At 49.7% G+C, this 19,516-nt stretch overlaps 1 protein-coding gene, 1 long non-coding RNA gene and 1 pseudogene across 6 annotated transcripts in view; 1 reads left to right on the top strand and 2 right to left on the bottom strand.

Annotated features, from left to right (window-relative positions):
• Nucleotides 1–69: 69 nt before the first annotated feature.
• Nucleotides 70–19,516, top strand: part of EMC1 (ER membrane protein complex subunit 1) — a 23,338-nt gene continuing 3,891 nt past the window's right edge. The window contains exons 1-21 of one of the 5 annotated variants that reach the window (XM_014562250.2): nt 70–219; nt 3,195–3,319; nt 3,995–4,060; nt 4,304–4,397; nt 5,238–5,366; nt 6,275–6,401; nt 6,946–7,095; nt 7,401–7,568; nt 8,031–8,102; nt 8,460–8,519; nt 9,156–9,278; nt 9,944–10,040; nt 10,366–10,485; nt 11,116–11,124; nt 12,175–12,374; nt 12,519–12,668; nt 13,331–13,492; nt 13,835–13,954; nt 14,971–15,108; nt 18,330–18,503; nt 19,069–19,279. In XM_014562250.2, the coding sequence (XP_014417736.1) occupies nt 128–219; nt 3,195–3,319; nt 3,995–4,060; nt 4,304–4,397; nt 5,238–5,366; nt 6,275–6,401; nt 6,946–7,095; nt 7,401–7,568; nt 8,031–8,102; nt 8,460–8,519; nt 9,156–9,278; nt 9,944–10,040; nt 10,366–10,485; nt 11,116–11,124; nt 12,175–12,374; nt 12,519–12,668; nt 13,331–13,492; nt 13,835–13,954; nt 14,971–15,108; nt 18,330–18,503; nt 19,069–19,279 (2,587 nt within the window). In that variant the 5' untranslated portion in view covers nt 70–127. Of the gene's footprint in view, nt 220–3,194; nt 3,320–3,994; nt 4,061–4,303; nt 4,398–5,237; nt 5,367–6,274; nt 6,402–6,945; nt 7,096–7,400; nt 7,569–8,030; nt 8,103–8,459; nt 8,520–9,155; nt 9,279–9,943; nt 10,041–10,362; nt 10,486–11,115; nt 11,125–12,174; nt 12,375–12,518; nt 12,669–13,330; nt 13,493–13,834; nt 13,955–14,970; nt 15,109–18,329; nt 18,504–19,068; nt 19,280–19,516 lie in introns of all 5 variants that reach the window. The other 4 variants (XM_014562249.2, XM_032495316.1, XM_006188271.3 and 1 more) reach the window with 4 other exon arrangements.
• On the bottom strand, nt 14,669–14,782 carry LOC116668393 (annotated as a pseudogene).
• Nucleotides 16,107–19,516, bottom strand: part of LOC116668276 — a 15,949-nt gene continuing 12,539 nt past the window's right edge. The window contains exon 3 of the long non-coding RNA XR_004325375.1: nt 16,107–16,118. This is a non-coding gene — a long non-coding RNA (uncharacterized LOC116668276). The remainder of the gene's footprint in view (nt 16,119–19,516) is intronic.

The following is a 19,516-nucleotide window of genomic DNA, read 5'->3' as shown; positions in this document are numbered from 1 at the left end:
GGGACTCCGAGTTCTGAGCGGCCAATCGAGGGCTCCGCGCACGGTCCCAACTCTATGGTTCCGCGGAGGCGGAGCCTGCGGCCCGGTGCATGCCGGGCCAGCGGTGGGCGGGGCCAGGGCGCCCATCATGGCGGCGGCAGCGTCCCGATTCTGGCTCTGGGCTGCCCTGCTTATCCCTGCGGCCGCAGTCTACGAAGACCAAGTGGGCAAGTTTGATTGGTGCGTACGGGGGGCTCTATTCCTGAAATATTTTCTCAGTACCTGCCTTCTATCTAAAAGGAGGCGTGGATTACCATGCAGCAGGGCCGGCTACATAACTTGCAGGGCCCACTGCAAAATGAAATGTAGGACCCCTTGTTCAACATCTAAGTGTTTTAAGGTGGCGATGGTAGAGCGTTAAACAGAGAGTTGGGGGCCCTTCTGAGCCAGTCCCTGTGCGACTGTACAGGTCGCAAGCCCGTGAAGCAGGCTCTGCCATCCAGGCATGCTTGGTCACTTTTCTCTCCCATCAGGCCCCATTTCTATGACAGTCGGGTTTCTGATCTAGTGGGTGTCAGATTTCTACAGCCTTCAGTGAAATCTGATTCCTCCTCGAATTGGTGTCTCTTGGGCATGAAAACAGGGACTTGAGTTTTAAAAGTGCTAAACCGAGTCCTCTTTCCCCTTCCTTCCAGCCCAACTCTGCCTTAGGCTCAGAACTGGGCTGCCCAAGACTCATATAGCTAGGAGGTGCTATTCATACATTCGTTTACTCACTGACTCACTGCCTCACTCACTTTCATTGGTTCACTCAGTCAGTCACTCACTCACCCCCCAGCCCACCCACCCATCCACCCACCCCTTCCTTAAGGCCATGGAGTTGGCTGGCCTCTGTTTGAACGTCAATTTACCACTTAAGGGGTGTGCGATCTTGGGAAAATGACTTAGCCACTCCATGCCTCCGTTTCTTTATCTGTAAAATGGGCTTACTAATAGACTATTACCTCCTACAGTACTTGTAAGGATGAATAAGATAATTCCTTTAAATTACTTAGCGCAAGGGCTGGCTCACTGAGTGCCATCAGTATGTTACCAATTATTACTCAGGGAACACTTTAGTCTTCAGATCCCTGCTCTTCTATGAAGTCTTTTCTGAATCAGATAAATTGATTCACATATTAGTGAGTGCCTGTTGTGGACAGCGGTCGTTCTAGGTGCTGTGGATACAGAGACGGGAAGGAGCTCAGTCTAGGGAGACCAATATATAAGTATGTGATATAAGACAGTGTGACAAATGCAACATGTCACATTTTTAATGATGAGAGCAAATGCTCACAATATCATGTATACAGTTGACTCTTGAACAACGCAGGAGTTGGGGGTACTGACCCTCCCTGCAGTTGAAAATCAAATATAACTTATAGGCAGCCCTCTGAATCTGCGGTTTTACCTCCTCAGAGTCAACCAACAGCAGATTGTGTCCTCCTGTATCATTTACTGTAGAAAACAGCCAGTGTAAAAGTGGACCTGCACAGTTTAGATCTGTGATGTTCAAGGGTTGACTGTATTCATTACTCATGTACAGCATAGATGGTATGATTCCAATTTAGCAGAATATTAGGTACATGCAATTTATAAATTGAAATATAAACAGAAGGAAGTACACCAAAATGTTAAAAAGTTTGTGGTGGTGGTATTTTAGGCATTTTTTGTTTCCTTTTTTATACCTTTATGTATTTTTCTTGTTTTCTACAATAAGTAGGCATTACTTTTATAGTCTAGATGACTTAGCCACTCCATGCCTCTGTTTCTTTATCTGTAAAACGGATTTACAATAGACCATTACCTCCTACAGTATTTGTAAGGATGAAAAAAATAATTCCTTTGAATTACTTAGCACAAGGGCTGGCTCACTGAGTGCCATCAGTATGTTAGCAATTATTACTCAGGGAGCAGTTTAGCTTTCAGAGCCCAGCTCTTCTGTGAAGTCTTTTCTGTTTCAGATCAATTGATTCACATGTTTGTGAGTGCCTATTGTAGATCAGTGGTCATTCTAGGTGCTGTGGATACAGAGATGGAAAGGAGCTCAGTCTAGTGGGGCCGTTATATAAGTATGTGATATAAAGACGGTGTGACGAATGCAACATGTCACATTTTTAATGAGGAGGGCAGATGCTAACAATATCATATGTACAGTTGATTCTTGAACAACGCAGGAGTTGGGGGTACTGACCCTCCTCGCAGTTGCATGGGATTTAGACTCAGAAGGTCTTAGTTTTGCATTCTAGTCCCAACAGTAATTAGTTGACTTTAATGGACTTTGGTTTACTCACCTGTAAAATGAGAGTAATAATATTTGTCCTGTGTACTTCATGAAGTGTTCAGTGAGTACACTGAGGTTAAAATATGAAAGTACGGATGGGAACTGGCAAATGTCATATAAACCTGTCTCTCTATACTGTATAGTTTCTTCTTAAAAAAATTAAACCAAACAACATTGTAACAAGAGCAATGAGTGTAAGTGCCACATGTTTAATTTGCTAGAGATCGCAGTTCTTTAACAGCAATGTGCGAAGACCTTCTGTGTACTTGGTAGTGTGCCACGGGAAGCTAACTGTATTCCATTTATGCCCAAATAAGAGTGTTGAAAGTGATGGGGTGTATTCTGAGGAAAGTGAGTAATGAGTTAAATGGATCCTGAACATAGTATGGGCTAGAATACTAGGCTGTGGAGAACAAAGGCCTGACCCCGTCTAGTGGGTTTTATAAGAATATTTGCATAGTTTTTCTTCAAAGATAGGTGAAAATAGAAGGAAACACTGGATTGTGTGTTCATCAACAACAGGGTTTGTGTCTCTTATCCCATGTGTAGTATGAGTGTCTGGTCCCACTATTAATGGATACAGAGAGGACTGCAATTTTGTTCTAGTAGGATTTAAGCCAGGTGCTCCTCTGGGTGTTCCTTGAGATAAATACGTGCTTGCATTTAGAAGGGAGACTTGTATTTCATCTATCAGGGTGTATTCTCTCTTCTTCCCTTTGCTTCTGAAGACATTGCATAGAAATACTGCTTTTGGTCAGATCTCTTCATCAGCAAACATTTCTGATACCCACACGATGGTGATAACCTCATGTGCAATTGTCTTTTTCCAAAACATTTTGTGCAGGGATGGTTTTGGCCCCTTAGATTTCCCTGTACTCTTTTTTTTTTTCAGGAGACAGCAGTATGTTGGGAAGCTCAAGTTTGCCTCCTTGGAATTTTCCCCAGGATCCAAGAAGTTAGTTGTGGCCACAGAGAAAAATGTGATTGCAGCATTGAATTCTCGGACCGGGGAGCTCTGTAAGTGAACTGGGTAGACTGGTTAGCTTGGGATGACAAGGCTGCCCATACTGAATCCAGGATGGCCTGTGGCTTGTTAAATCAGCCTGGCTGATTCCCAGGTTAGGGACAGATGGGCCAAAATTCTGATCGTTTGTGTTTTTCAGTCTTGTCATCTTTGAATATTTAATATATTCCTATAACTGGCTTTTGAGTTTATTTTTTCAGCCTGAGTTTTGAGTGTTCTTAAATAAGATATTGCTGCAAAAAACACATTACTCTGTTTTGCACTGAAGTTTTGGATCTGCTCAACTCCTTTAAATTACTTATACTGCTTTTATGAATGTTTTTAGGCACTAAAATCATGGAAGTATAATTTACAGTCACTACTTTTCTTGTGAATCATATGGATTTTGTTAATTTTGTCATTGTCCATTTACATGTTTGTTGGGGTGGTTGTGGGGATGGGAGGTGCGGAGACCTGAGATTGGGACAGTGGTGGCTGCCCTCAACCCCACCTCCCCTCCTTATGCATTGTGAGTAAGTGGATCACTGCCAGCTAGCTCTGACCCTTCCCTGCCTCAAAGTAAAATCAGACACTTCTGTGCAAATGAAGCCCTGTTCGATTCTCTCCTACCCGACTTCTTGGATGCCTCGCTCGGGTCCATAGTAACATCTGACTCTCCTGTCTCCCAGTGTGGCGCCATGTGGACAAGGGCACGGCAGAAGGGGCTGTGGATGCCATGCTGCTCTACGGACAGGGTAGGTTGGGTTCTGCTTCGTCTCTGTCATGGCGTCAGCTCCTTCTCCTCATCCTTTGGGCCCTTTCTTTGTAAGGGGTGTGGTAGGCAGTGGGGTAGGGGTGTTCCCAACAGGACAAGACAGTGCAAATAGTTTCCATTTGCTCTCGTACATCAGAGGTGAGGCCACTGCTCACAGGCCCTAGGAGGCTTCACACGGAGCATCAGTTTGGGAGATGACCTCATGTGGTGTTTTCTCTTTCAGATGCAATCACTGTGTCCAATGGAGGCCGGATCATGCGCTCCTGGGAGACTAACATCGGGGGCCTGAACTGGGAGGTTACCTTGGACAGTGGCAGGTAGAGGGGAAGAAGCTGAGTTTCATCTTGGCTGGGTTAAATAAAGGCTTTGCTGGAACACAGATCTACATGGACAGCGACTCTGGGCTTTTTGGCTTTTTTCTCAGGGGGAAAAAACCACTGAAGAGCCAAAGAGCATCAAACACCCAGTTTTTGGTGTTCTTGAGGTTATGAGACACATGTGCTTACTCAGCCAGCATTTACTGAGCACCTGTTAGACGCAGAGCTCTGTGCTGGGCACCGTGTTCCTTCTGGTACTTGACTGCTCTTCCTAATCTTACCATGATGTGAGAGCTTTGCAGTGTTCTAGATGTGAGGATGTAATATAAAACTCCCAGTGTTTTAATTTTATGTTTAGGTAACAGTTCGAGCTACTGTGACATCTTTGCTAAAGTTGTTATAGGGTCATTTGCGTTAGCTTAGACATCTTTGATAGTAATTCACTGAGTAAATACTTTGGGAGCCCCAGGCAGTGGGAACACACTGATGAGTGTGAGATAGTTTCAGTCATCAAGGAACGTGTCCTTTGGTGCATGTAGCCCAATAGTGACAGAACTGTCTGACGGCTGCCATGTAGAGGGTTGGCCTGGTTGCTATGAAGTCCCAGGAGAAGGAGGGAACAACCCTCCTTAGGAGGAGATTGGGGGTGGTTTCAAGGAAACAGTACAGCCAAGTGGTTGAAAGTACAGTCTCAAGTCAGCCAGGGAAAAGCAGAGCCAAGATTAGGATCCAGATGTTTTTGACCCCAAAGCCAAGCTACGGTGATCGTGTCTGGGGTTGCCTCCTCCAGCCTGAGGCTCAGGAGGCCTTGGGCAGTGCTCACCCTGTGCCTCTGCTCAGTTTCCAGGCTCTGGGGCTGGTGGGGCTGCAGGAGTCAGTGAGGTACATCGCGGTCCTGAAGAAGACCACTCTTGCCCTCCATCACCTCTCCAGTGGGCACCTAAAGTGGGTGGAGCATCTCCCAGAAAGGTAAGGCTGCCTTCCCACCAGGTGATGACTGCCTCATCCTGCTCTCTTTGATGAGGGCATCCAGCTTTGTCCTTGAGGGCTGAAGCGTTTGCTTTGACTCAAGCTTCCCTTATATTTGCATCACGTATAGCCTGTTGGGCTCACTAGATCTAGGCCTGGACTGCCAGGCCATGACTGCCTCTGGAGTTTCCTTTGTAGTGAAGAGAAAACTCTCCATCTGGGCATAAGAGCCTGCCAAGCAAGGAGAGTCACTCACTCACTCATGGTCAAGGTCTTTTGGGCTTTTTGACTTCTAGTTCAAGTCAGACTGAGCCTTTCACTTATACTAACATTAGAACAACTCAAGGATAGCTCAGAGTAGGAGCTGAGTGAGGTGTGAGTTGGTTTCCAGATGTTCTGGTGGTGGGATGCACTGGAGCTGGGAAGGAACAGGAGGGAGGGAGGAAAGGATCTACTTAGACCGCCTGTGGCCATTTTCAGAGTTTAAAACAGGGACCCAAAACTCAAATTCCTATGGGGCCAAGTGCATAGCATCCATGAGCAACAGGCCCAGTGGGGAATTGTTGGGAGCTGCAATGTGCCTAGCCTACCGGGAGGGGGCAGCCTTACTCAGCTGATTGGTGCCCTATAGGAATGTAGGTAGGCCTAGTGTTACCACAGCTCACTTTTTAAGAAAAGCTAGAATTCTTATTTTTATCATGTAAAATTTCAGTTCTAAATGTTGACAACCAGTTAAAGTTCAAAACAAAACAAAACCAAAAAAACTGTAAGCCAAACAAAACTTATTTGGGACTGCTAGTTTGTGACATCTGGCTGAGGACCTGGCCACCTGGTTTTGGAAGACCCCTGAGGATGGTCCCGTCCTATGGCTAGAGCTGTTGCCCCCTGCTCTTTCTCCCCTCTCTCAGTGACAGCATCCATTACCAGATGATGTATTCCTACGGCTCTGGGGTAGTGTGGGCCCTTGGCGTTGTTCCCTTCAGCCACGTGAATATTGTCAAGTTTAATGTGGAAGATGGGGAGATTGTTCAGCAGGTATGGTCTGGCTCGAGGAGCCTCATGAATTGTGCAGGGGAATGGTAGAGCCCTTCTTTGCCCTGGGGACCAGGGAACTCATCTGGGCAGGTTCAAAAGCCAGTCATCGTCCCTGATTCTGGGCACTTGGAGGCTGCCTTCTCCTCATCAAGCATTTACTTAAAGTTCTCACATTTGCACAGGGTGTTCTCCTGGGTTGGCTAAAAAATTGCAAAGATCTATTCATTACCTGCAAGTATCTTACAGGATAATACTGCAAGATGATAATGCGAAACCATATATGACAGATAGAGTAGAGAAATCTGAAGTGTCAGGTATTAAAAGCGATCTGGGGTATTTTTCAAATGACAAAAAGACAATCCTGATTTTCTCCAGCTTTGGCTCTCGGGAGGCTGGGAGGGTTGGGAAGGTCTCTGTGGGAACCAACTGGGAAGAACCTTTGAGCTTAGGTCCCCCAGTGGGATCTGGTGGTGACGTTGCTGATGAGCTGAGAGGGAAATGAAAGTATCCCCGTGCGCCTCCTGTTCTGATGTCTTTCCTGTAGGTCCGGGTGTCGACTCCCTGGCTGCAGAGTCTCAGCGGAGCCTGCGGTGTGGTGGACGAGGCTGTCCTGGTGTGCCCTGACCCGAGCTCACGGGCCCTCCAGACCTTGGCCCTGGAGACGGAATGGGAGTTGAGGCAGATCCCACTGCAGGTGAGAGGCCAGGGCTGTTTCCCCCAGCGCCCGGCATTGCCTTTGCTGCTCAGAAAAGTCTTTGTCCTGGGGTCACTGCTTCCTCCCTGAGCCTTGGCAGCCACTGAGAGGTCAGGCTTCTGACCGAACGGCTGTAAGGGGAAGTGGGCAACTCTCCTCTTGGGAAAGCCTTAATGGGAGCTTCTGGAGCCACGCGCCACGGCCTGGTTACTTTCACTGGCAGAGTGGGGCAGCGGAGGCCAGCCTGGGGTGGATCGGTGATTTGTCCACTTCTAGCCCTCATCCTCTTTCTTCTCATTTCCCAGTCTCTTGATCTAGAATTTGCAAATGGATTCCAACCCCGGGTCCTGCCCACGCAGCCCAATCCAGTGGATCCTTCTCGGGCCCAGTTCTTCCTGCAGCTGTCCCCAAGCCACTGTGCGCTGCTGCATTACCACCACGGGGTCCTGAGTCTGCTCAAAAACTTCCCACAGGTAACTACACGCAGCACAGTTTGCTAGGATTCAGGAGGAGCTAGCCAAGACGTGGATGCTAGAAGTCCCTGCCTTTGGACCTATAGGTGTTTTCTTAAGAAATATCTTTCCATAAGTGGTTTGACAGGGGTTAGCCTTAGAGCAGAAATGGATTTTTTTCTTTCTGAGAGTTACAAAGGATTTTTAGAGTAAGACTGATGCCTTTCTGAGTCCACAGGAGAGTATGTTAACTAGAGCTTCCCTATGGATTCTAAGAGCAGCATGGGGCGTAGGATTGACCTGTGCCTGTGTTGGAGGTAGGGGAGAGGCTTCTTTTCAGCTGCGGATGCTCTCAGATGCATTGGCCATATTGGGAGCATTTTCAACTCCAAGGCCAAGAGTCCTCCCTGTCGAGGTGACCCTCTCTAAGGCTGCTGGCTAAGACAGGTCCCACAAGGCACTGACACCTTGCTTTATCCCCAGACTGCCCTAGTGAGCTTTGCCACCACGGGAGAGAAGACGGTGGCTGCAGTCATGACCTGTCGGAATGAGGCGGTGAGTACTGGGGGTGACGGCACTTGGGCTTTTCTTTCCGTACCTTTGCCAGGAGCCCTGAGAACCAAAAGTCTGGGCATGTTCACCTGGTCATTTGGAACCCAGGGAGCAGGAGGCTGTTGAGAAGTAAGTTCTCACCGCATCTGTTAGAGCTTTCTGCAACCACCTTCTTGTCCCCACCAACCTCACTTTCACGTGGGACCCTTCAGGGCTGCCTGGGCTTTGTGGGCAGGAATGAGAAGTGGGACTTGCCTTCTCCTAAGGGCTGGGGAGACACAGAAGTGAAAGCTTCATTTTGGTGGCTGGGAAGCGACCCTTTGGCTGACCTTTCTCCTTCTGTCCTCTTTTCCTTGGCAGAAGCCTAGCAGTTCTGAAGATGGGTCAATGGGGAGCTTTTCAGAGAAGTCTGGTCCACAGGTAGGGTGTGGCATTGCAAGGTGTGCCAGACATAGAGACGCGGGAGGCCATCCAGAGATGCTGGCAGGGCAGCCAAGGCTCTAGCAGGTCTCCCAGAGTTCCCAGCCTCAAATGGGCTGTTCTGAGTTCTGTACATTAAACCGTGTTTCTCTTGATTTTTCATAGTTGGGAGATTAGAAAGTAGAATCTCTAGAATGTGTTCTTAACTACTTTCTCCTCTGGGCCTCAGTTTCCCCGTTTCTTTTGGATCCCGGCTGAGGGAGCTGAATGGTAATCTGTGAACTGCACTGAAGCAGAGCGTGGGATCCTGGCCAGAGGCATCTGTTTCTGCCGTGGCTTTTGTTGCTTGAGGTTTTCCCCAGGGGGCTGTGACTTCCCTGCTGACAGTCTTACCAGCTCTTTGGGAAGGCTCTGCTACCCTGTACTGGCTTCTGGAACAAATGCGTAGTGGTTGTAGTCTTATTTATTTACTCAGGCACCTTATTTCTGCCTTGGGGTTTAGCTTTTCTTTAGCATGTATTTCCTCTCCTGGCCTGGGGGCTTCTCTAGGGTATTTGTCACCAGTTCTTGAACTTCCTTTGGGGGACTTTGCTTTGGGGGATCCCTCTCTCTGACCCATGCTGTCTGTGCCCCTAGGACTCGCTGGCTTGCTTCAACCAGACCTACACCATTAACCTCTACTTAGTGGAGACGGGGCGGCGGCTGCTCGACACCACGATCACCTTTAGCCTGGAACAGAACGGCACTCGGCCAGAGCGGGTGAGTTGGGCCTTGGGCTTCAGGCTCAGTCGTTGGGGCCAGCTCGCAGCCATGGGTCCCGGAGGAGGATCACAGTTCTTCCTGAGCCACTGGCTTGTCCTAAGTCCCCGTGACTAATGCTGCAAGCAGGTACCATTTATGCTGCATCATCAGTGCGCCAGGCTCTGTGCTAAGCTTTTTACTTACGCGCTGATTGATTTAACCCTGTCGGTGGTCTTGTGGTTATCACTACCCTCGTTTTACCAACGAGGAAACCGTGCCTGGTGGGATTCAGGACCCTGTCCAGTGTCACCTGCGTGTTCAGTGGTGGTCCTCAGCCTCTCTGAGCGGTGGCTTCTTCGTCTCTGCAACGTCAAGTTGGGTCCTGGCCTCCTGCTTGTGTGGTGGGTGTGACTGGTGCATGAGGAGTGGCGTGGTAGCTGAGCAGTACTCCTGTCCCTCCGTGGGGAGGGTGTGAGCTAGAGCCCAGAGCTGTTGTGGTGTCGGCTCCTGAGAGTGCACAGTGCCTACTTGGGGTCCAGGTAGAAGCTGAATTGTGCGCACGTCAAATGATGTCATGATCTGGACCGCAAACAGCTCCTCGTGCTTTGAATCTTGGGGTCTGGTGATCTGAGAGGTATTTGGATTCTCGCCGACTGCAGTGGTCACGGCCGTTTGGTTTATAGCTGTACATCCAGGTCTTCTTGAAGAAGGATGACTCAGTGGGCTACCGGGCCTTGGTCCAGACGGAGGATCATCTGCTACTTTTCCTGCAGCAGCTGGGTGAGTGGACCTCCTCCAACCCATCTTTTCTGAGGCCTGCCCATGAGTCCATTCTAGTGTTTATTTGGGGCTGTGAATAGGCTTTTGGGAAAGATTCAAGTGGAGTGAATCCTGAATGTTTTTTTCAGAGCCATTTGTCACCTTTTGAATAATTCCTTAGCATTCCAGGGTGGGATATAGAACTTTCCTCGCCTATCCTGTTGATTCCAGCCCCATGCTCTGCTCTTTCTTTTTGTCACAAGAGCTGCAGTGGTCCCTGAGCCACCAAGAAGAGTCTTTTTGGGCGATGAGAGCCTGGCTTTCATAACCATGGTTTCTACAGCAGGGAAGGTGGTGTTGTGGAGCCGTGAGGAGTCCCTGGCGGAGGTGGTGTGCCTCGAGATGGTGGACCTCCCCCTGACTGGGGCACAGGCTGAGCTGGAGGGCGAGTTTGGCAAGAAGGCAGGTAGGAACCCAGGAGGCTGGGAAGCAGAGTCGCTGGCGGGATGCTCTGGGAACAGGCTTGGTAGTTGGACAGGAGATGCTGTCTCCCGGTGGCCCTGGCTTCCGGGCACAGCCATTTGGCCAGTCTGTTCTGAACTAGCTGTGTGACCAGTTTTCCAGTGTGTTTGTGGCCATGTGGTTTATGTAACCATTCTTTTCTCCAAAAGGAGTGACCTGTGATTCCCTCTAGGGAAAGATCCTGATGAAAAAGAATCTTAACTTAGTATAGTCATAGCTACCTTTGTTTGAGTACCTAAAATTTGTCAGGCACCACGTCAGGCAGTGGATAACCGTTGTTCCCAAGGCAATAGTCACACCTTTCTAAGGAGACGTGATGGGGTTGATCTGTTGCTGTGGTAATAGGCCAGTGCCCTCTGAAACGGCCACGTCCCAACCCAGCACCCCAATGAACGTAGTTCACTCTACTCTGATTCAGTCCTGCCCCGCTTCTCCTGTCCGTCCATTCATCTAGCTGTCCAGGTGATGTCTGTTGAGGGCCTGCTCTGGGCCAGGCACCCTGCTAGGCATTGCAGATCTTCTTAAGCCGAGCATTAATTTGACTTTACTATTTATTTCCGCTGCCTGGATCCAGCCATTCAAGGTAAAGCCTGCTTCCTGCTGCCTTGTTGCTCGTTGCCTGCCCACTTGGCTAGCTTTTGGTTAACTATTTGTTTTTCCTGACTTGCACCGACGAGATCTGTACCGAGTGTGTGCGTTTGTGTATGTGTGTGTGTGTACACGCAGGTCTGTGTGGACTGCTGTGCCTGCGACTTGCCTGTTTGCCTCTTGCTTCTCTCCCTTGGCCTGAGGTTGATAAAAATAGGATCAGCAAAGGCACTCCTCCTTTTCTGTGAGCGCTTACCATGTACGCCGCCCTGTGGGAAACCCTGTATGTACATCACGTGGTCTAATCTTGGGAACCACCCTACAGTCTACATGCCATTTTACAGATAAGGAGCCAGAGGCTAAAAGGTCACCCAGCCCATAAGGAGTGGAGCTGGGAATTTCATCCAGGTCTGCCAGACTCCAGAGGCTGTGCTGTTTCCTGTACTACCTTGCATTGGTGACCAGTTTACTAGATGGAGGAGATTTGAGGGGGGTAGCCTCGTGGGTGGAGTAAGGGGGAAAGTGAAAGATAGCCCTGGGAACGGGTTGTAGGCAGGTCTGTTGGGTGCAGGTGAAACAGTTGACCAAGTACGACTGAAGCTGCAGGAAATGGCAGTGCCTGTTAATGATACACGATACATGATACACGTCCGTTTGCCCCCGCTGCACCCTTCCCTCTTCTGGTTCTGTCACGGTCCCCAGAAGCCTTCCTCTGGCCATTCTGGATGCGGGGTTGTTGGGGGGACCTTCACAGCACGGCTGCATCCTGCATGGCTGCCCCCTGACCTCTTAGTCTCCTATTCCAAGACTCCAGGCAGGTGAAGTACCGAGAGCCAGGTAAGGGGGTTTTGGAAGGTCCTGCATGGCTGTATCTGAGCGTGAGACTGTTGGCATCAGACACGGACTGCACCCCGGCTTGTGGCCTGGGTGTGGATGACTTGGGCACTCCGGAGGAGAGGGAGAGAGCCCCCCCCCCCCGCCTTAGGATAACACCAGGTCCGCGGAGGAGTGCGCCTCAGCTGCGTTACCTTTTCCTTGACACCAGACGGCTTGCTGGGCATGTTCCTGAAACGCCTCTCGTCCCAGCTCATCCTGCTGCAGGCATGGACTTCCCACCTCTGGAAAATGTTTTATGATGCTCGGAAGCCCCGAAGCCAGATTAAGAATGAGATCAACATTGACACCCTGGCCAGAGACGAATTCAACCTCCAGAAGATGATGGTGATGGTGACGGCCTCAGGCAAGGTGAGGAGGGCGTGAGCTGAGCCTGCTGAGGTTCTGGAAGCAGGAAATGAAAAACTGGCAGGGGAGAGCGCCGGTTCTCATTTTCAAGGAGGGACCTGGTTCTTTGGTTGGTCTCTAGTCTCAAGCCCGTTGTTTGCCTTGCAGCTCTTTGGCATTGAGAGCAGTTCCGGCACCATCCTGTGGAAACAGTATCTCCCCAGCGTCAAGCCAGACTCCTCCTTTAAACTGATGGTCCAGAGGACCACTGCCCATTTCCCCCACCCGCCACAGTGCACCCTCCTGGTAAAGGACAAGGTGAGGCCGCCCCTCTCCCCTGAGCCAAAGTGAACGTGGTTTTTTGGTGTTCTGTACCTTAAGTATCCTCAAGGCCTTTGGAAGTCTGGGTTAAAGGCAGGGAGTCGGGTTAGAGCTCTGTTTCTTCCAGTTTTTTGGCCTGCGGGGAGGACCCCTCTGGGACCTGTGTGGAAGTGACCATAGGGTAGGTGGATGTCACCAGGTCCCTAGTAAGCCAGCTCTGCTTCTTCCCAGACACAGGCAGCCGTCAGTACCTTAATGGCTGTTTGCTCTTCTCCAGATGGTGAAGAGCAGGACACAGAGCGGCTTGTATCTCTGCCTGCCAGGAGCAGATGGCTTTTTGTGGATTCCTTCTACCCTCATCAGAAAGGGGGCTTGGTAGTGGTTCTCTGGAATGGCCGCCCTGGGGCTGCGGAGCTGGTCCTCGGCCTTGTGCTTGTCTCTCAGCACACCCCGTTCTTGGTTGGCTTTGGAGCTAGAGGCAGTTTACCTTTTACCCCTTTTGACACTTTCATCTTTAGCCAAGACTTTATTTTCTATGAGGAGGGCAAAGATTTGGGAATCTGTCAGAGCTGAGCTAAGTCCCAGCTTTCCAGGTTTATTTACCCTTTGGATTTGCATTCTTTTCCTGTCGGGGGAGCCTGACCGTTTGCCCATTTCAGGAGACGGGAATGAGTTCTCTGTATGTCTTCAACCCCATTTTTGGGAAGTGGAGTCAGGTGGCCCCTCCGGTGCTGAAGCGCCCCATCCTACAATCTCTGCTTCTCCCCATCATGGACCAAGACTACGCCAAGGTGCTGCTGTTGATAGATGATGAGTACAAGGTACGGCGTCTTCAGGGTGGCTGCACCGCGTCCCAGGGGAGTCGGGTGTGGGGCAGGTAGTCAGACAGCTCCTGCTGGACCCGAGACGGGGGCCATCTGGTCAGCACGCATTTGAGCTCGAAGGGCTAAGTGACTGTATTACTCTTCCTGCACTTGTGAAAACTCAAGAGTCTAAACTAAATTTAAGCCCTAATTGAGTTTAGTAGACTCTAATTCTTTAAATAGTTGCTGTTTTATTCTTAAGGCACTCTTTGATGGGAAATAGCAGTGAGTCCTGAGAAACTGTGCTTAGAGATTCCTTTTCCCTTAACTCTTTTTCTTGGGCTGTCTGGGGTTTTTAAGGTCACAGCTTTCCCAGCCACTCGGAATGTCTTGCGACAGCTCCATGAACTTGCCCCCTCCATTTTCTTCTATTTGGTGGATGCGGAACAGGGACGGCTGTGTGGATATCGACTTCGAAAGGTAGGGGAGGACATCCTGGCAGAGCCTGCTGCGATGGGGTGTAGGTGTTTCCTGGTTATTCGGCCAAGAGGTGAACTATACTATTCATCCTATTTTTTTTAATGTGTTTTTATTTATTTATTATTTTAATGGTGGTACCAGGGATTGAACCCAGGACCTTGTGTGAGCTCTACCACTGAGCTATACCTTCCTCCCATTCATCCTGTTGTGAACTTAGATGAGCACGTTCCTGATGTCTGATTCAGAGTCAGTCATTCTCATGTTTTTGAGCAGCTATTCCATGGCAGGCACGTTCTAGCTGCTGTGGAAGGTGTGGTGCGTGACAGACAGTCTGCCCCTGTGTGCAGCTTTCATTCCACGTTCCTTTTCTATAGCAGAGAAGGGACGTTTTTCCCACTCTTCGGAGGGTGGGAGGTGGGAATGGTGATTGAACAACAGTACTTTCTATAAGTAGATGACATTGTTGACCCACTCTGGATGGAACGTATACTTTGAGTTTTGGATTTTCTGGCAGCCAGGGAACTTGAACTTGGCCCCATGTTGGGCCTCAGTCACATGCTCCTGATCCTGCAGCTTGGTGCTGATAGATATGATGACTTGGCCGATGTGGACGTTGGCCACTGTGCCCTGGTGCTTTCCAGAGGTGCCCTGCGTAGCTGTCTGGAGCCTAGACTGGGAACAGCATGATGTCAGATACGAGTGTCCGCTGGAAAGGACTGTCTCCCAGGTCCCAGGTTCCTTCGTGCAGCCCAGAGGAGCAGCAGTTGCATCCACAGCCCAGGAGGCTGCTGTTTGTAGCCATTGCACACCAGACTTTCCTGTCTGCCTTACTCAAACTGAGAGTTCCAAAACTTCTTTCCAAACTAGATCCTATTGCTGTTTTTCTGGGAGCTCTGATCCCTGTTCCTTCCAGCACAGAGGCCCCAGTCGAGCTGCAGGCCGCATCCAGCTACAGGGTTCTCAGGTCTAAGTGTGTCCTCCTGATGATCAGTGCTGGCTCTGTTGCCCCGTCCTAGGATCTCACCACTGAGCTGAGCTGGGAGCTGACCATTCCCCCAGAGGTACAGCGCATCGTCGAGGTGAAGGGCAAGCGCAGCAGCGAGCACGTTCACTCTCAGGGCCGTGTGATGGGGGACCGCAGCGTGCTCTACAAGGTACGGCTGGGGGGTCTGGCGTAGAGCAAAGAGCGAGGGGTTGAATTCTGGCTCTGGGATTTGGTAGTTGCGGGACCTTGACAAGTCATTTAACCCCTTTGAACCCTTATTTATTGTCTGTGAGATGGACATGATATGCTCTCCTAGGATTGTTATGATGATCACATGAGACACGCGTGCTCAGCATAGTACCAGGCCTACAGGCAGTACTTGATCGATGTTAGCTGTTGTTACTACCAATCGTGGTAGTACTGATGGAACTTCCGGGGGTTAATTAAACCTTTGTTGACCCATTAGAGACACCATTTCTGTGATCCAACACCCTGGTTAGTGGTAAAGGCAGGGAGATGGGGAGGTGACCAGTCAGCTGCAAGACTGTCCTATGAGGGAACATGGTCGTTGTCATAATGAACATTAATTACACCCCCTGGCAGAGCAGAGCCTGAGTTGGAGGAGGAGGTGTAACAGAACAGAGTAACAGGACTGAGGACCCCAGTGGGGAGGCTGCTTCACTAAGTATGGGGTAGCGCTGGAGAGCGCAGGCCTCCGGTTGGACGGTCCAGGTTCAGGCTGGCTGTGCATTGTGGGAAACGTGCTTCGGCTTCCTGACTTCCGTTTTCACCAGTAGGATGGGGATGACAGCTCCTACGGCACAGGGTGGTTTTGCAGATGAATGATTAACACGTGACGTGACTAGGACAGTGCCTGCCACGTCGTTAACATCGTTAGGTTAGTGCCATCACTTGAAATCTTTGAGAGGTGCCTTTCATGGGGCTACAGTCAGTTTTACTTATTCAGCATAATTCAGAATTTCTCAGAATAATGTAAAGTCTAAAGTACATTTTGATTTGTACTAGAAAAAATATATTCAACATGTAATTTTATTTTTATGAGATAACATTTACTGGAATTCTCGTATTTTCATATGTTGAAAAGAATATTAGTTACGAATGGGGATTTCTGGGTTCATTTTTTGTTTGTTTGTTTTTTGGAGGGGATAATTAGGTTTACTTATTTTTAATGGTGGTACTGGGGCTTGAACCCAGGACCTCGTGCATGCTAAGCACACCCTCTAGCACTGAGCTGTACCCTTCTCCTGAATTAATATTTGTTATGAAGAGTTTTTTTAGCTTAGGTTTTGTTGTTGTTGTTAGCTTTTTTTTGGTGAGGGGAGGTCAGTTTTAGATTTACAGAAAAGCTGCAAAGGTAGGACTTACACTTCCGAATACCCCTTACCTGGATTCCCCTAGGAGACTGGTGCATCCGTCTAAATTAAGAAACCAACATTGGTACAAGACTTAACTAAATGCAGACTTTTTTGGGTTTCATCGGTTTTTCCATTAGTGTCCTTTTCTGTCCCAGGATCCAATCCAGGACCCCACATGGCGTTTAGTTGTCAAATGTCTTTAGTTTCCTCTGCTCTTTGACAGTTTTCTATCTGTTTTTGTGTTTTATGACCTTGATAGTTTTTTGAAGAGTACTGTCAGGTGTTTTGTAGAATGTTGCTCACTTGCGGTTCGTCTGATGTTTTTCTCATGGTTAGAGTTGTTACAGGGTTTTTGGAAGGGATACCACAGAGATAGAGCAGCAGACTGATTTCTTTCTTTCTTTGGAGTGCCAGCTGGATGCCACGTGCTCACATCAGTGAACAAAATAGACAAAATTTCTTGTCATTATGGGGCTGTACTTGGGAGACGCTAATAAAGAAAATAAACAGGTAAATGACGTAGCATATCAGAGAATGACCAGTTCTATAGAAAACAGCCGAGAAGCGAGAGAGGGTGTGCTGGCATTGGGAGCGGATACAATTTAAAATAGGGTGGATAAGGAGGGTTTCACTGTGAAAGTGACAGTAAAATTTGAAGGAGTGAGGAAGTGATATCTTAGGACATCTGGGGGAAGAGCCTTCCAGACAGAAGAGCCAGAGCGTTCCTGGTGTGTTCCACCAACAGCAAGGAGGCCAGTGAGACTAGAGCAGAGTGAGTGAGGAGGGTCTGGGCTGCTGAGGGTCAGAGAGGTGACGGGTCCAGATCACAGGCCAGCACTCTGGCTTTATTCCGAGTGAGATGAAGAGCCGCTGGGAGGTTCTGAGCAGAGAAGTGACATAAATGACTGAGGTTTGCAGGCTGTCTTCTGGGAGGCCTGCTGCACTGAGACTAGAGGGCGGAGGATGGGAGCCGGCAGGCAGTTAGGCTACTGTGATAATCCAGGTGAGATGATGGCGGCTTAAACTGGATTGGTTAGGGTGGTGAGACAGGATCAAATTCTGGATACCTTTGAAGGTAGAGCCAAGAGAATGTGCTCATGGACAGGGTGTCTGTGTTTGTGTTAGAGAGAAAGGAGTCAAGGATGACTCAGAGGTCCCAGCTCTAAGACTCTTGACATGGGGGAGGCCCAGAGGGGAGCAGGTTTTAGGCAGGGATCGAACAGGAGTTCAGTTTGGGGCTTGTCAAGTTTGAGATGAGACATCTAAGAAGAGATACCAAGATGGAGGTCTATTAATCAAGTCTGGAGTTCAGGGAGAGGTCTGGCTGTGGAAACTTGGGCATTACCAGCACCAGAAGACGGTGTGAAAGCCACGAGTTTTGCTGAGATCATCATGAGGGTGAGTGTAGGTAGAAACGTCCAAGAGACCAGGTAGATGAGGAGGGGACCCACAGCTGGGGCTCAGGAGGAGTGGCCAGTGGCACAGAAGGAAAACCAGGGTGCGGGTGTTCTGGACACTGGGCGGAGAAAGTGTCTTGAGAAGGGAGTGATCACTGTGTCCCCTGGCACTACTATGTCAGGTAAGATGAGAACTGGGACTCAACCGTTGGTTTAGTGAGAGGAGGCACCGGTGGAGAGAAGTGGCGTTGCTGGAGCAGCGTCCTCCGGTCAGTGAGTGGGCCGACCTGGGCTGTGTCCTGAGTTATCATTTGCTTCTCTGTGCCTTGTGCTTAACCACTTAAAGACATTGCATCTGTGAAATGTGGATAATAACAGCTATTTGCAAGGATGTTAACGGGATTCAATGAGATGATACAGGCAAAGTCCCTGGCATGGCCCCCAGCACCTGGCAGACACTGAACGATGCAGTGATGACCAGCTCGAAATGGGAAGCCCTCCCAACCCGAAAACCCGATTCCTCCACCAGCAGAGAGCTCCGGGCCTGCCTCACAGCGGGGCGGCGCTCGCAATGTGCCACCGTGGTTCTGAAGGAGCTTTTCTCTCCATCTCCCCAGAGCCTCAACCCCAACCTGCTGGCTGTGGTGACAGAGAGCACAGACGTTCACCACGAACGCACCTTCATCGGCATCTTCCTCGTGGATGGCGTCACCGGGCGCATCATCCACTCCTCCGTGCAGAGGAAGGCCAAGGGCCCAGTCCACATCGTGCACTCAGAGAACTGGGTGGTGGTAAGGCGGGCGCATGCACTCGGGTAATGCCGGGGGCCTGGCATGGCTTAGTTGTGTGCGGCTGGTCTTCCTGCAGCTTAGACCCTTCCCTTACTTCTTGTTCCAGAAACCAGTTGCTGCTTTGTGTTTTCATAGAATTCAAAACCCCTGGCTGGCAGCAGAGGGTGCCTACATTTGATCCCACTTCCTGCATTTCTTGACTTTACAACCGTGAACTAGTTATTTAACTCTCTGTGTTTCCTCATATATGAGACAGGGGTAACCACAGTCACCTCTAGTCGGGTTTAAGACAATGCCTGACACATAGTAAGCACTCAAATGTTAGCTATTCTTACTCTGACTTCTAAAGAATCTTGAGAAGTCTTTTGTCTTGTGGTGAACTTGGATAGTCTAGGTACAGCTACCCTGAAAGTTAGAAACTTGGTAGCGAGGAAGAAAACTAGGGTTCTGGGAGGTTTGTTCCTTCCTGGATATGGAGCTGTTGGAAAGGTGCCTTTGCCTGTGATCCCCGCTTCCCAGCTGAACCAGCAGCTGAGCCCCAAGCTGCCTCCTCCTCTCTCTGCAGTACCAGTACTGGAACACCAAGGCCCGGCGCAACGAGTTGACGGCACTGGAGCTGTACGAGGGCACTGAGCAGTACAATGCCACGGCCTTCAGCTCCCTGGACCGCCCCCAGCTGCCCCAGGTCCTCCAGCAGTCCTACATCTTCCCCTCCTCCATCAGTGCCATGGAAGCCACCATCACCGAGCGGGGCATCACCAGCCGACACCTGCTCAGTGAGTGACCAGGGGAGGGCCCCTGGGTGACCGGGCTCCCTTTGGCAGCCACACTGAAGGACAGAGCCGGGCATTACTGAGGAGGGCTTTATTTCAGCAGGAAAGGTCCCTGGTCTGGCTTTGCCGTCCGTAAAAGAGATAAGATGTCTCTCCTAGTCCTCATGTCTGATGAACCACTTTCCCATCTCTGTTCTGTTTTCACCCGGCTTAGAAAGTTGAGCCCTGACATCATCCCTC

This window comes from Camelus ferus, chromosome 13, assembly GCF_009834535.1.
Source record: "Camelus ferus isolate YT-003-E chromosome 13, BCGSAC_Cfer_1.0, whole genome shotgun sequence".
In the NCBI taxonomy this organism is placed as follows: Eukaryota; Metazoa; Chordata; class Mammalia; order Artiodactyla; family Camelidae; genus Camelus; species Camelus ferus.
Note: the sequence above shows the minus strand (reverse complement) of the source record. Positions and strands in the feature narration are given on the sequence as shown.